Source organism: Bos indicus, chromosome 1 (assembly GCF_029378745.1).
Source record: "Bos indicus isolate NIAB-ARS_2022 breed Sahiwal x Tharparkar chromosome 1, NIAB-ARS_B.indTharparkar_mat_pri_1.0, whole genome shotgun sequence".
Classification (NCBI taxonomy): domain Eukaryota; kingdom Metazoa; phylum Chordata; class Mammalia; order Artiodactyla; family Bovidae; genus Bos; species Bos indicus.
The window spans coordinates 115281873-115298499 of NC_091760.1; the positions used below are offsets into that span (position 1 = coordinate 115281873).

The 16627-nt window shown below is 41.9% G+C and overlaps 1 protein-coding gene across 3 annotated transcripts; it reads right to left on the minus strand.

Moving 5' to 3' along the window:
- Window positions 1-9658: 9658 nt before the first annotated feature.
- Window positions 9659-15530, minus strand: P2RY1 (purinergic receptor P2Y1). Of its 3 annotated transcripts, none has more exons than XR_011567537.1 (2): window positions 13546-15530; window positions 9659-12009 (listed from the first exon to the last, which is right to left on the minus strand). XR_011567537.1 is itself a non-coding variant. In XM_070792900.1 (2 exons), exon 1 carries the CDS (start codon window positions 15399-15401, stop codon window positions 14280-14282), a length of 1122 nt encoding a protein of 373 aa, XP_070649001.1. In that variant the 5' UTR covers window positions 15402-15530; the 3' UTR covers window positions 9659-11766; window positions 14243-14279. The 3 variants fall into 3 exon arrangements, 2 of the variants coding, with proteins under 2 accessions (XP_070649001.1, XP_070648998.1); XM_070792900.1 differs by having other exon boundaries at window positions 9659-11766; window positions 14243-15530; XM_070792897.1 differs by having other exon boundaries at window positions 14243-15530.
- Between the last annotated feature and the right edge of the window lie 1097 nt (window positions 15531-16627).

Below are 16627 nucleotides of genomic sequence, written 5' to 3' on the forward strand. Positions count from 1 at the left end.
TACAGGTGGATTCTTTACCATCTGAGCACCAGGGAAGTGCTTATGTCTCTTTACTGTCCCTCATTTATAATTATCTTAAATATTTTCTCTGCATATATTTAGAGCCAAATCAAATAGTATTATAATATTGCTTCAATCACCAAACAATTTAGAAAACTGGAAAGGGGGAAAAATATATTTTTACATTGAAATATGGCTGATTTACAATGTTGTGTTAGCTTCAGGTGGACAGCAAAGTGATTCAGTTATACACACACACATATATTATTGTTTTACATTCTTTCCATTATAGGTTATTACTAGGCTATTCAGTAGGTCGGTGTTGATTATATTTTACCTATAGTAGTATGTATACTTTAATCTCAAATTTCTAATTTATTCCTCAGCCCCTTCCCCTTTGGTAATTCTAAATGTGTGTCTCTTTCTGCTCTGTTTTGTAAACGGGGCTTCCCAGGTAGCTCAGTGGTAAAGAACTCGCCTGCCAATGCAGGAGATGAGGTTCAATTCCAGAGTCAGGAAGATCCCCCGTAGGAGGGAATGGTAATCCACTCTAGTATCCTTCCCTGGAAAATTCCATGGACAGAGGAGCCTGGCAGGCTTCAGTCCAGAGGGTCGCAAAGAGTTGGACATGACTGAGCGACTAACACTTCAAGGAGAAGGGCAGAGGAACTGAATTTCTGCCAGACTAGCAGAAGAGGGACCCATAAAAACAAAGTTGTAGAAGTGAAAAATAAATGGAGTGATATTTCTTATACAGGGGACTTCAAGTCTTACACTCTATTTTCATGGTTTTTAAAATACTCTTCTGCTTTACTTTCCAACATCCTACTTCCATCAAAATCACTGCCATTATTCCTGGTTCTCCAGGTGGAACCTCAGGGATTTTTGACTTTTCTCTTCTCCATTTTATCCACATACCATTATTTCTTCATATGAAACAGTTTGTGTTTCCGCCTCCTTTATTTACCACACCACCACTGTCTGAATGTCTTGCTTAGAGCAACAGTGTCTCTATTTCCCCTTGCAGAATCCCCTGTGTCATTCCTTTGACTTAAAACTAGTCATGACTTTCTGTTGCTTTCCATAATGAACACAAACCTCTTTGCTTATTCCTTCACAGGGTGCTTTTATTCTTCCTACTTAACCTTATTTTTTCTCATCGCCTGAACCACAGTGAATCTGTTGTCTCCCTTTCTACCACCTAAGTCCATCCTCTTTCTAATCTACTGCCTTTGTTCATTTTTCCATTATACTCAAATACACAGAAAGCCTGGCATACTTTCCCTTTTTCATCCGGAATATTAAATTCCATTCTACCTTTAAATCCAACTTTATAATGATTACCTCCATGAATACACTTTCTCAGTCTACTCTAGTTAAACTGAAATTCTCTTCTTTGTGAAATTCTTTTATACTCACATCTTCTTGATACAATTTACCTCTTAACTATTCTCCATATAAGATTTTTTTTTTTTGGTACCAATGTAAGTGCCTTCTAAATGCCTGGTACTGTTTGGGAAGGACAGATTATAATAACAGAAATACTTATGCATGATTAAGCACTAACTTTTCCAATGAGTCTTTTTCAATGAGTCAACTCTTCGCATGAGGTGGCCAAAGTACTGGAGTTTCAGCTTTAGCATCATTCCTTCCAAAGAAATCCCAGGGCTGATCTCCCACAAAGAGTCGGACACAACTGAGCAACTGAACTGAACTGAACTGAAGCACTAACTTTAAACAATCTGAATGGGCATCTGGTCAACCATCCAGTTCTCTGTATGCTATGCTATGCTAAGTCATTTCAGTCATGTCCGACTCTGTGTGACCCCATAGACGGCAGCCCACCAGGCTCCCCCGTCCCTGGGATTCTCCAGGCAAGAACACTGGAGTGGGTTGCCATTTCCTTCTCCATTGCAGGAAAGTGAAAAGAGAAAATGGAGTCGCTCAGTCGTGTCCAACTCTTAGCGACCCCATGGACTGCAGCCTACCAAGCTCCTCCGTCCATGGGATTTTCCAGGCAAGAGTAATTGAGTGGGGTTCCATTGCCTTCTCCAAGTTCTCTGTATATGTGCATATAATTGAATATCATCCCTGGCTGAGGACCCACTATATATCCCTAAATTGATCCACTCCCCATCCTCTACCCCTACCTGAGCCACACCTACCTAAAAACAAAAAAGCAATTCCCATGAAAGATAACACTGCATCAGCAGTACCACCCCAACTGCAGTCTAACTTAGGCTTGTCAGGTTATATATTGCGGTGTAATAAAATATCTCCAAACTCATAAATAATCACAATCAATTTTCCTAATAGATTTCATGGGTCAGATTTTCACATATACCTCAGTAAAGATGGCTTATCTTTGCTCCATGATGTCAGAGGCCTCAGCTAAAAAGATCTAACCAGTAGGAGGGACTAGAATGGCTCAATGTTTGAATCAGCCTTCCTCATGTTCATGTCTTATGTCTGGGCTGGTATGATTTGAATGGCTAGAGGCTCTTGGTCTCTTGTTTTCTCTCTCTCTCACAAACACACACACCTCTACCTTTCTTTTCAAGGCTTTTCCAATGACCTCTCCCTGTGGCCTCTCCAACACGTGGCCCCAAGGTAGTCAGCTTCTTAAACCATAACTCAGGATCCAAGAGAGAATGTTCCAACCAACAAAGCAGAAGCTATGTAGCTTTTTACGACCTAGATGTAAAAATCACAGTGCATTACTTCTACCATATTCTATTCATCAAAACAATCACAGATGCTCTCAGATTCAAGGGGAGGGACCATAGACCCCAATTCTTAATGGAAAAAATGCCAAGGAATTTGTAGCCATGTTTTAAGACTACGACACAAAGCCAATCTATTTCCCTCTTCCCTGATTCCATCCAAGTATGATCTGTCTAGGCTATGGGGAAACTTACTGCTAAAGTTCTTGAGGTATCAGTTATTTCTACCATGGGATCTTTCTACAATTTGCCTTTTTTATCCTCACAATCTAGCATGACCTCCTGGATACAAGTTTGTCACAAAATCTCCATCCATTTAATTCCCCTCTTCTCCCACTTCTGTCCTCTCTTGACCATGCTTCCTACCCTTTCGTCCTTTTTGGAGACAATTCTTTCCAAAGGAAACTTCTGTATCCTCAAACCTTCTTTTACCAAAAGTTGTTGACAACTTCCCAGTAAAATATTTTGCTCACTTTTTTCCCAGTAGAAGCCATTTCTTATACCTCACTATCCTAACTTGTCAGAAAAGGGATAGACACTCTCCCAGATCCTCACTGCTTCTTAACATTATTCTCTCACTGCCATATAAGTCTCTCTTTGGAGAACTGTTGTTGTTTAATTGCTAAGTCCTCTCCAACTCCTTTGCAACTCCATGAACTGTAGCTCGCCAGGCTCCTCTGCCCAGGGCATTTGCTAGGCAAGAATACTGGAGTGGGTTGTCATTTCCTTCTCCAGGGAATCTTCCTGACCCAGGGATCAAACCTGAATCTCCAGCATTGGCAGACGGGTTCTTTAACACCAACTAATTTTTGCTAGCCATCCCATTTCTCAGTGTTTTTTTTCTCCACCAATTTTCAAAGCAGTTTCCTCCACAACTCCCAGTCTTCTTGTCACTCAGTGACCTATCCAATGTCCTGGCCTCACGATTCTGGCTCTCCTCTACTGGGATGGCTTTTACTGCCATTCAACTCCAATAACCACAGCCATTCCTTCCCTTTTTCCTGTTGATGTCCTTCATCTACTCATCTATTCTTGTTTTCTCAGCATTATCAAGCAGTCTCTATACCTTTTCTATCTCTAATCCCTGATTTCTGCTCAGACTACTAACCTTTTTTCCTCAATGGCATCACCAAAACACTTCTTGGGTGATTAGTCATCATAGCTATTTTACAGTTTAATTTCAGTTCAGTTCATTCGCTCAGTCATGTCCGACTCTTTGCGACCCCATGAATCACAGCACGCCAGGCCTCCCTGTCCATCACCATCTCCCAGAGTTCACTCAAATTCACGTCCATTGAGTTAGTGATGCCATCCAGCCATCTCATCCTCTGTCATCCCCTTCTCCTACTGCCCCAAATCCCTCCCAGCATCAGTCTTGTCCAATGAGTCAACTCTTCTCATGAGGTGGCCAAAGTACTGGAGTTTCAGCTTTCGCATCATTCCTTCCAAAGAACACCCAGGGCTGATCTCCTTTAGAATGGACTGGTTGGATCTCCTTGCAGTCCAAGGGACTCTCAAGAGTCTTCTCCAACACCATACTTCAAAAGCATCAATTCTTTGGTGCTCAGCTTTCTTCACAGTCCAACTCTCACATCCACACATGACCACAGGAAAAACCATAGCCTTGACTAGATGGACCTTTGTTGACAAAGTAATGTCTCTGCTTTCCAATACTCTCAATTAAATACCAATGCTTCTAATCTCTAAATCCAATAGACTGTATATGGCCCTTGCTGTAACAAGGGACACAGTGATTTACCTCCTTCCTGAAACCCTCTTCTGAGTCTGATTTCTTCAGGAGTCTGTCAGGGATTTTCTGACTCCAATTCTTCCCGCTCGCACTGGTGTTGCTTATGGGTCAGCTCACTCCCACTCCTCCTTTGCTGGCCCTTTTTTGTTCTCTGATGACACATGCTCCCCTAGTGATTACATCTCCATCCTTGGTTACAGCTATCATTTGCACATGGACAGTTCCCAAACCTCTATCTCTTGCTACAACACTAGAATGGTCTTTGTAATGACATATTGTACCTTTACAACCAGATGTCTTTTAAGTCTCTCCAACTTAGGAAACGTTGAAATCTTTACCACACCTCTCTTCCTACGCCACCATTGGAAGATATTACTAAACATAATTTGCAAGTAAAGAAATATGCGTTGGTCAAAGTATGGATTGGCCAAAAGTTTGGAGTTTTCCATAAGATATTATGGGCTTCTCCAGTGGCTCAGTGGTAAAGAATCTGCTTGCCAATGCAGGAAGCTCAGGAGACATGGGTTCAATCCCTAGGTCAGGAAGATCCCCTGGAGGAGGGGCAACCCACTCTTTTAACCCAGGGTTAAAAGAATCAAAGAATTCTTTGAAGAATCGAACATGACTGAGAATGCACACATACATTAGATGTTATGGAAAAATTCGAATGAACACTTTGGCCAATGCAATAATAATGGTGGTGACTGATCTTGGAAGAAAATAAGCAAATGTGAAATTTTCAGTCTATGTGCTGCTAAGCTAAATTCACCAGTAGGTGGAATTTGTTCAAAGTACAGAATGGATGCTGATCATCATGACCAGTAGCTCTAGAGAGAAGCAATTCTTTTAGCTCTTCTATCTTATTGAAAATGCCTTTCAAGAATGCCTCTCTTTGTTCTTATTTTAAGCTCAGCAGGCAACTTTCTGATACATAATTAGATTAAACAACAAGGCAGATGTCTGTTATTGTGAATGGGATATAGCCGCTGTATACTCATAACATGACATTCTAGTTGGTAAATGATTCTCTTGTCAGTTTGCTTGGTGTGAGTCAGTGCCCCATAGTTGGTGAACTCTAGGTGACCTGTTGAGATCAAGTTTCTAGATCTGCAAAACTGAAGACCAGGCTCTGGACTGTGGTGACTGAAAATAGACTATGAACTTGAAGGTGAAGCACTTTAAGGAGGTCAGCAGACCATTTTTGTAGATATATTTTTAGCTGTACATACTCGGCTTTATACATCTTCGTCCTACACAGTGGCTAACATGGTACAAAGCATCAAAAAGTTGAATACTTGCTTATTATTTGAACTTAGATATTCAACAGAATGTCCAAAAGAGCAATTATATACATATATATTATATATATATATTATATTTGTACATATATAGTTTTTCAGATTCTTTTCTATTATAGGTTATTACAAGACATTGATGCTTACTCCTTGGAAGGAAAGTTATGACCAACCTAGATAGCATATTCAAAAGCAGAGACATTACTTTGCCATCAAAGGTCCGTCTAGTTAAGGCTATGGTTTTTCCAGTAGTCATGTATGGATGTGAGAGTTGGACTATAAAGAAAGCTGAGTGCCTAAGAATTGATGCTTTCGAACTGTGGTGTTGGAGAAGATTCGTGAGAGTCCCTTGGACAGCAAGGAGATCCAACCAGTCAATCCTAATGGAGATCAGTCCTGGGTGTTCATTGGAAGGACTGATGTTGAAGCTGAAACTCCAATACTTTGGCCACCTGATGCGAAGAGCTGACTCATTTGAAAAGACTCTGATGCTGGGAAAGATTGAGGGCAGGAAGAGAAGGGGAAGACAGAGGATGAAATGGTTGGATGGCATCACTGACTCAACGGACATGAGTTTGGGTAAACTCCGGGAGTTGGTAATGGAAAGGGAGGCCTGGCGTGTTGCAGTCCATGGGGGTCGCAAAGAGTCGGACATGACTGAGCGACTGAAGACATTGAATATAGTTCCCTATGCTATAAAGGCAGTCTTTGTTATCTATTTTATATATAATAATGCATATCCATTAATCCCAAACTCCCGGTTTCTCCCTTCTCCCCTTTTCCTCTTTGGTAACCATAAGTGTGTTTTCCCTGTCTGTGAGTCTATTTCTGTTTTGTAAAAAAAGTGCCAGTCCAGGTTCGATGCACAATACTGGATGCTTGGGGCTGGTGCACTGGGACGACCCAGAGGGATGGTAAGGGGAGGGAGGAGGGAGGAGGGTTCAGGATGGGGAACACATGTATACCTGTGATGGATCCATTTCGATATTTGGCAAAACTAATACAATATTGTAAAGTTTAAAAATAAAATTAAAAAAAAGTTCATTTGTGTCATTTGTCTTAGATTTCACATATAAGAGATATTATATGATATTTGTATTTCTTTGAAAAGAGCAATTTTAAATGCACTCAATCCCACAGAAAGAATTTCTAAGAGACCTACCCTCAAACTCATGATGTAAATTCCTAGAATCACAAAGCCTCCATGGCATGAAATAAAACAGAAATTTTAATATATCTATTAATAAAAACATAATAATAACAACAAAATAACATGCAGAGTGGCAAAACCTTAGCAGCCTCAAGTATTATAGACCTACCATTTATTAAGTGTGTATTGTAGGCTTTGCATATTTTATTTCACTTAATTCTCCTAAATATCTTAGGAGATACAAATTATTACAGACATTTTATAGTTGACAAAAACTCAACCAAGACGGTTGAAGTAACTTGCCCAAGATACAGAAGTAGTAAATGGCAGAGGTAGCTTCAAACCTAAGGTATTTTGACTGCAAAGCCAATGCTCTTACACACAGTGGACATTTGCTATTTTGTTGTTAACTGCTCAACACCGAAGGAATAGTATTAAGAGTTAAGCTGTCAAAGTTTACAGAGTTTCAATTATACTATCTTTAACTGCAAATAACCATCTCTAGATGTAGGCTAAATTCTGCTTTAGTCTTCTCTTTGGGAATTTCAAATGAAATCTAGAGAAGAAAACAACATTTTACAAAAGAGAATGCATGTAACAAAATGAATAACTAAGATTCTTTGTGTTGATTTAAAATGAGTTTTGAAAAACAATCTCTCATGCCCTATTCCATAACTCCATGCCACCTTTTTTTGTAGAGTAGTGTCATTTTTTAACTTTTTTGACCAGGTCCTCGGTAAGAAATTAAATGTCCAGTGTGACCTGGGATACAAGTACATGTATATATGTTGCATATGTGAGCATGTGCGTGTGTGTGTCTGAAATTGAAATCACAAAGCCTCACTCACTTCCTATAGATCTATTAGGTGAAAGAGCACCTATCATAACCCACTATACTCATTTTTGACCCATCACTGGGTCAAGATCCACAGTTTGGAGCGCCCTGGGAGGTGGGAAGAATATGTTAATAGGAGTGAGAAGCCTGAGTTTTTGCAAGTTCCACCTCTAACCATGAAAATTTTACTCTCAGGTGGTGACCGGGTGGGATCATTCCCAAAAAACTCCTGTTTCAATCTATCATCAAGGGGTCTCCACCTTCACACAGGTGATCTCCCCTCATCCGGCAAGCAGGAAAGGCATTTTCCCTCTCAGTGAAGTACTGACTGCTCCACATGCCTCCCACCTCCCCACCCCCACCCCTCCTTACCCATGTCCATCTCTAAGGGACTTCACTGCTGTCAGCTGCTCAGCCCAGGGGCCTGACTCCATCCACAGCTGTCGTTTGGATCATCAGTCCTAGAAACCAGGCTGGCTGGGGATGTTAGTCCCCACGGTCTACCCCAAAGCCACATAACCTTGCAGGGTTAAAGCAAGTAAACACAGTATTAATATTTACATGAATTTCTAGTGACATATGTTGTCTTAAATGGCCCATCCATCAGACTTCTAAACCACAACAGATCTACTTTGAATTTAGGACATGATTTTTACATTTAGAAACAGAAACTGGGACCATATTTGGGGGCAAAATTTTAAACCTCCTGAAAAGAAAATATAAACTTTCCAGTTCATCAAAGAGAGAAATTAAACACAGTATATTTACTTGTGGAGAGATAAGGTTCTCTGACTGCAATCCCGAAGTGTTTTTGAAAATCGCAGGGTGCCCAGAGCTTTATGGCAAATTCTTCTTAAATCAGAAAGATAATTATCTATATAATTTTTATCTATGCACTAAACAAAATGCACAAACATATGTACACAGCCACAAAACTTTACCAAAGCTGATGTTAATAAGTGAGGATTTCTGAGTGGTGAAGTCTAGACAGTAGACTTCCAATAAGGAGTAGACAGCCAATTAAGGAGTTAAAACTGAGTGACAATATCGTAGAGGCTGCAAGAGATCTGCATTTTTCTATCCACAGGATTTTGTGATAGGGGACTTGTCTCAGCAGACAACCAAAAAAATCCAATGAGGAACCAATTGTGTACTTACCTTCTCCACTAAAGAAAATAAAGTAATGCTTTAAGCACGTGTCCATTCCACGTACAGCTTTTCACTGCATAGCTACACACACACACACACACACACACACACTCTTGGAAGAAGCAGGCAGTGTAGGCTAATAGATAAATAGAAACCACAAAGGATTATTAGAATGACTACCTCCATGGATTAAAAATTACAGGAGGCATTACATTAGATTACAGCTGACATTTTAAACACAGAACACTAGTATGTCACAAATATGATTAAGATAGTATTTCATATTTTCTTCAAAGAATTAAGTCAAGTTCCTGTTAATAATTAATAAATAATGATGATCTTATCAATTATCTTGTACCAGCATTCTTTTTTTAACACTTCACTTTTTACAGTCCAGGCTGCATGTTAAGAGATGCCTATACTAATTCAACACATCCTATAGTATTTGCCAGCCAATACAGTGGGCTTCCCCGGTGGCTCACCAGTTAAGAATTCACCTGCAATGCAGGAGCTGCAGGAGACATGGGTTCAATCCCTGGATAGGGAAGATCCCCTGGAGAAGGGCAAGGCAACCAACTCTAGTATTCTTGCCTGGAGAATCCCATGGACAGAGGAGCCTGGCGGGCTACAGTCTAAAGGGTCACACAGAATGAGACATGACTAAAGCGACTTAGTATGTGCACATGTAACAGTACAGGTCAAAATTTGAGAAAAGTTGCAAGTATTAATACTATAATAACATAGAAGCCATCAGACCACATTTCATAGTTTTATTGAGACTTTTTCGGTTTTCATTGTCTATGGTAGGTATAATTCTAATGACCACGATTATACCAAAGCTCTGCTGTTATTATCAACAGCAGATACAAAGTTGGCTGCCATGCTGTGAACACACACACACACACTCCAAGTTGTACACTCCTGCATGCAAACTTATAGGAAATGTACATTCCTTGTAAAACACAATTATGCACAATTAGTCTGGAATCTGTTAAGCTACCATTGATATAGATAAACCTGAGAAAGCACAAAATGTCAAGTAACACTGTTTCCATACCAGTCATTCAATGGCACTATTCATCACAAAGAAATCTAGTTCAATTACCTATATTAAAATCACAGATATTATAAAAATAAACATTTTTGCAAAAGCACTAACACATACTAGAGTTCAAATTCACAATTTTTGATATGTAATATATATTCCCCTTCATGTTAATTTGTAATGATGTGTATAATATAATGTACAACAGAATTAAAAAAAAAAACTGTAACAGGATTCAGCAGCCAAATAATATATAGATATTATTGTAAAACTTGGAATTAAAGTTATCAAATGAACAGAAAAAACATTAAAATTACTAGCAATGTTGAACCTGCTGGTAGTGTGTTACTTAGAAACTTCATCTCTAAGAAATTAAGATTATGCTATTTCACCTTAAGAAGAAACACAACATAAAAACTGAAGCAGAATTGAGCAGAGTAATTGATTACACCAGCTGTCTCTTTCTCTGTCCATCTCCCTTAAGTATTTCCTTAAATGCTAATATTGTATCTATAATGCCCATCTCACCAGACTTCTAAAACATAAGTGATGTCGATTGAGTTTAGGACAAACCTTTTGCAATTAGAAATGGGAAGCTCTGACTGTATTTGCGGATACAATTCCAAACATATTGAAAAGACAATATAAATACTTCTATAATAGTATATAAAATGTAGACAATACAGACTCAGTTTGGCTAAGATATTCTGTATTTACTATTGATCCTAATGAAAGTTTGACACCAAACTGTGTCTATGTAGGAAGAACCCTAAATAAAAAGATAAACGTGCAAAAGCATTTCTAGAGAAAATGAATCACTTGTATCACAAAACAGATTTTCATATTTTAGATGAAAAAATCTGAAAACTTAAAACATTTCAAGATACTGATATTTGAAAAGCATCATAATATACAGTCACTCATTTTTATGCAGAATAATTATGTAAAATACACCAATGTGACATATTAATATTATACATTGTAATAAATATAATTTACATCAGTATGTTGGAACTTTCAAGAAAGTTTTTCAATCTGTACAATGGAAGGACTGTGAGCTTCATCAATAAATACTATTATGATAGTTACAATTTGACCAGCAAAGTTAAAGCTTTACTATATCTCTAACTAGTTACACACCTTTATAGTCATGAGTCCAATTCCAGCTGCTGTAAGCACTGACATCTCTGATATCCACAGGCAGTATAGTGCACTGCCCTGAGACAGAAAACTTAAAGGTCATATCCATTTCACAATTGGTGAACTTTGTACGAGTTTTTTTAGCCAAGGACTGGCATTCAGCAGTCCTGGAAAATACTGTAGCAGATTTCATGCACCTCTGGCTGCCGATAGTTCTCTACTACATCCCCTAAGGCCCCAACAGATGGATATCATCCAGCCCTTTTAATCCACAGAGAGGGGTCTTGACAGGGTCAAGAAGTCCCACAGCTGGCCAGTGGGCAATATCGCCATTTTAACTCCAAATTCTACTCTCATGCCATATCTCTCCTGGGTCTGTGTGTTTAGCATTTCAATCCAAACACACACACTGATGTTCAATGGGTCAAAGTTGCCGACTGATGAGCCATAAAACACTTTGGCATTCAGTTTTGTAGTGTGAAGTTTAGTTAATTGCTACATTCCTTAATTTTAGCTTTTCTTTTTATCAAAATGCCAGCAGATTTCTGCCTTTACTGGTAAAATACCCAATCTTTATCATAAGTCATGAATCAGACCTTCAGCCAATAGGTCACTGCTTTATCTTGACCCTCGGTATGTTTTCATCATTAGCAGACTCATCCCAGAGACCACTTCGTGCCTGGAAGGGGTTAGAGAGATCATTCTTGTCACTATTAGGCAGGCAACTGCATGTCATCATTGTCCACTACGTGATGTATGACGTTAAGAAAGAAACTCTGTGGAAATAGCATGTCAAGGAGTAAAAGGGCATTTCTCATCCCTGTTTACCTCCACACTGGAGCCACACTCCAAAAGAAAGTTCCCTGGAAGCTGAATCAATGTACCTAACATATACTGTAAACCAGGCTGGGCATCTTCAGACCTAAAAGGAAGAACACTACAGTAAATAAAGGTGAGGGAATATTATAGAAATGTGTATCATGAGCCTTTGAGTTCAAGGATGGTACAGGCTTTGATATTTCCACTCTGGCCAATTTAGTGGTATTAATCATGTCTCACTGCACATGATATTTGACAGGGGTAACACATTCATGACATAGCTTAGTCTTTTTCTTTTAGGATTTCACAACAGACAACACTGCAGGGTCCTAATCAAATGAGAACCTAGTTAACACTTCTCTTTCCTCAAAATGAGGTGTAGGTAGGACATCTGAAAGGTTTCCACTTGATTTGGTTTCTATAATCCTGTGTCTTAACACTGAACATGGGAAAAAGTCGCACTCTTTAGGGTGGTTAAACACAGCTTTTCAGCTTTTATTCATTGGTCTTAGTAGTCAGAGAAAGTCTAAGAAACTGAAGGGCTCACAAATCTGAAATCCATCCAGACGCTGCAAGAACTGAAGCCCAACTCTGACTTTCTTATCGCCAGGTCCCACAGAGCACTAAGGTTCTTACCTTGGACGCAGCCCCAAATTGCTCTACATATAAAGCACTTTCAAACAAGCTTCCCCACCATCAGTTGCAGACTCTGATGCTGGTTTGTTGGCGTGTCTTCACCATGAGAAATTCCTTTGATATCGGATTGATTTATTTGGTGTTGTAAGTGATCACCTCACTCATTATTCTACATATATCAAATTTGACCGTTTTGATATATGTAGAATAATATATATCTAATATATAACCTATACCAAATTTGGCTGTTTCAAGGGCTAGAAATGCAGCAATTCAGTATTCACTAAAAATCATTATGAAAGTTATTGAAGTATTTTATAGATTTGTCATTACTGCCTGACAGAGGTAAAATATAAAACACTGTCCAGTAGTATTCGCTTAAACTATTATTAGTTTGATTAGTAGTTTCTACACCTCACTTTGTAGTGCTGTGGTACTTCAAGTATTTAAATTTAATTCTTCATATTTCCCTTTCCCATATGTTTGGAGTTTTCCCTTCAAAAATGAGGATGTAAGACCCAGCAAAGCATTATAGCACCTCATTCTACCAACACAACACATGCAAATTCTGCCTTCTTGTTACACTGCATTCCATGTTTTCCACCATTTGGAAGAAGTCAAAAAAGAGAGAGAGAGCTTTTACACCATAATTAATTTAAACTAAAACCCTTATTCTAAAAATGTCATCTCCCCCATCTTGGTCCCTCATACATTTGAGAATATGCTTGCAGGCTATGCATTATGGATGACTGTCAACCACTCTCCCTCCTGCCGACGTCCCTCAACTTGCTAATAGCTATTCAACTTTGATCTGTAATTTCTCTGTGATTTTTAACATTGTTTTACAGATGGAAGTGAGCATTTGTACTGGAACACAAACATAATCCTTGGGCACTGCAGAGCAGTGGTGCATGTAAAAGCTCTCTGTCACAGGAACTCTAACAGAGTTTGTGGTGTTTACAAGGAAAGTACATGCACTTAGATTATTCTGAAGGCATTTTACCTGTAAGATAATATACAGATGATTCCATCCACAAACATTTAGCACCCAACACAGAGTAAGCAGTTTTCTAGAAACAATTGTGAGATAATCCCTTTGGAGACTTGTAAATTCATTGACTTGATTTTTCTATTCAATTCTCCAGAAAAATTCAGCCAGCTACCACCTATGCGTATAGGATCAAAAAAAGACACCCAGCAGCAATCTGTTCATCTGCTTCTGAATGGGCTGACTTTAGTATTTTGGTGTATGTCTCTAATCTAAGAATGTAAAGTTTCAATTTGTTCCTACCTCAGATTATTAAAGACAATAAACACTAGACAAATCACAAACTCAGGTTTCAGGTGGTCAGTTTTCTTGGAGAAAATATTAATATCCAAATAGCTTCAGTACTCATGTACACTTTAAAGAGAAGAGTTTGCAAATTTTAAAGGCAGAAGAGAAAGTAAATATTTAAGGAGGGCAGTATAATTTTATGTTACATACTTCTGGTTAGAAAGAAGGAAGCCCTGGAGCGAAGGAAGTTAGACCAGAAGTCTAACTTCTGGTTAGAAAGCAAATCCGAACAAGCTAAGTGTGGGTGTAGGCATTTCCACTTCTATTTTATTTGTTAATTCACTGCTTTCTTGGCTTGAATTTTCTCTAAACTTACTAGAAACTGAAAGGGGAAAAAAGCGCTTGGCTCTATGAAGCATCCTACCATGTTACAAAGTGGGTGTTTGGGGATTCCTGCATCTTCACAAGCTTGTATCTCCATTCTGCTTGAACTCTGATAAAATATTGAGTGTCATGTCTTCACTCTTGGACTGCAAGTTTGCCTCACTTCTTCTGGAAGCCTTCCTGGTGGCTCGGGAGAGTCTCCTTCTGAAAGTATCTCCTGCCAAGAAATAGAGAATGGGGTCCACACAACTGTTGAGACTTGCTAGACCTCTTGTCACCTGATAAGTGGCATACACCCTATCATTGAAAGCACACATTTCTGGGGTCTGAAAATCCAGCCGGGCCCTCAAATTCATTGTTTTCATCACGTGGAAAGGGATGTAAGACACAGCAAAAACAGTCAGTACAATAATCACCAGGTAAATGGATTTCCTCCTCAGAGGCGAATTGTCCAGGTCTTTGTAAATCAGAGCTCTCACAATTAATCCGTAACAGCCCAAAATCAGCACCAAGGGGACACAGAACATGGCCACGGTCGTGCACATACTATAGATGAAATAACTTCGCAGGTACTCGTCTGAGGTGGTGTCATAGCAGGTGATGGTTTTGTTTTTCCGGATCCCGGTGCCAGAGTAGAAGAGGATGGGGGAGATGCCCACCACCACGATGAGCCACACCAGCACGCTAATATAGACCGCGTTCTTCTTCTTGAGCCTACCCAGGGACTTGAGCGGGTACACCACGCCGCTGTACCGGTGCGCGCTAATGCAGGTCAGGAATAAGATGCTGCCATAGAGGTTCACGTGGAAGATGAACCTCTGCAGCTTGCACATGGCATCCCCAAAGATCCAGTCGGTCTTATTGAAGTAGTAGAAGATGAGCGCCGGCAGAGTCAGCACGTACAAGAAGTCGGCCAGGGCCAAGTTGAACATGTACACGGAGATGCCGCTCCACGGCTTCATGTGGAAGACGAACATCCAGATGGCCACGCTGTTGCCCAGGAAGCCGATAATGAACACCAAGATGTAGACAGCTGGCAGGTAGTAGAACTGGAAGCCTGTCTTGGTCAGCGCGCATTTGAACGGGCTGGCGACGGCGGCGGTGGAAGTCACTGTGCTGTTTCCCCAGGGCGAACCAGGGTCGGCAAGGAAGGCAGTGTCCGTCCCGTTGGGGACCGCCGGCCACAGCACCTCGGTCATTCTCTCCTCCCCGACTTAGGCGGCAGCTCCAAGGGACAAGCGGCGGCAGGAGGGCGGCGGCGGCGGCGAGGGGCGCAGCGAGCATCGGAAAGGCTGGCGAGCAGACGGGAGCGGGAGCCGGGGATCCCTGCGGGAGGGGGCGCGCGGGGGCTCGCCCACGCCAGCTCCGGCCCCGCGTTCGCCGTGGGCCATGAAATCCGCCCTGAGCGGCGACCGAACCCGGCTGGCCGGTGGACCAGCAACTTCCCCGTCCGGCCGGCAACGCCGAGGTTACACAACGGGGCGCTCAGGACACCCGAGTAGACAACTTTCCGACTGCGCTTTCCCTAGGGACCGAGGGTTCGCGCTGGAGAGCGCGCCGGGGGCCTCAGTGAGGTTGAGCCAAATTCGCTGCGCTGCGCTCCGGCGTGGGGAGGGCGCGCCCCAGCCTCCTTCCCCCGAAGATCAACTTCGTTTGGGCATCTTCCTTCTCCCTACCTTGCAAGCCAGCAGCTCGGGTCTAGGGCCCGCGCCCCGCTGCCCTCAGCTTCTGGGGGCCATCGGAGCGCGCGTGGCCGCAGACTCGTGCGCTTCTGGATCGCGTCCGGCTCGCAGTCTGGGTGATCTCGCAGGCTTTTCTAGAGACCTGCTCCGTTTGGAGTGCAGCGGCCGGAGGGCGAGCCAGGCTCCCTGCGAGGGTGGGCGGAGTTTGGGCGCCGGGCGAGTCCGCGCGCAGCTGGGAGGAGAGGGGCGTGCCTCCGTGAAGCCCGCCCGGCTGCCTGCCCGCGCTCTCCAGGGTGTTCGCTCCGGGCCGGAGACGTCTTCGGGGAGAACTGGTCTTCGCCGTGGGCCGGCGCGTTCAGCTTCTGTCCCGGAGCCACTGCCGGAGTCGGCGGAGGACGCGGGGCGCACTCGGTCAGGGTCAGGGCTAGGGCTGGCTGCCGAGAAGCGATTGGCCCGCCAGCGTTCCTCCGCTCTTCCGCCGGCTATCTTCGGCAAAGTGAAGTTGCTGACACACAGGAAACCCCTCTGACCGCTCAGAGCCTTCTGCCTAACACCCTGGAGCCGACCGAAGGAGACTGAAGTCTCCAGGGCCTTCAAGAACCACGCCAGGTGTTTGCATGTTTCAGGCAGCCTGCAGTCCCCAGCGGGGAACGCCCTGGCATTGCAGCGCTCCGCGCTTTAATGAGACCGGATTCCTGGCGCTTGCAGAAACCTGCTACTCGCAGAAAGATTTCAAAGGCGGG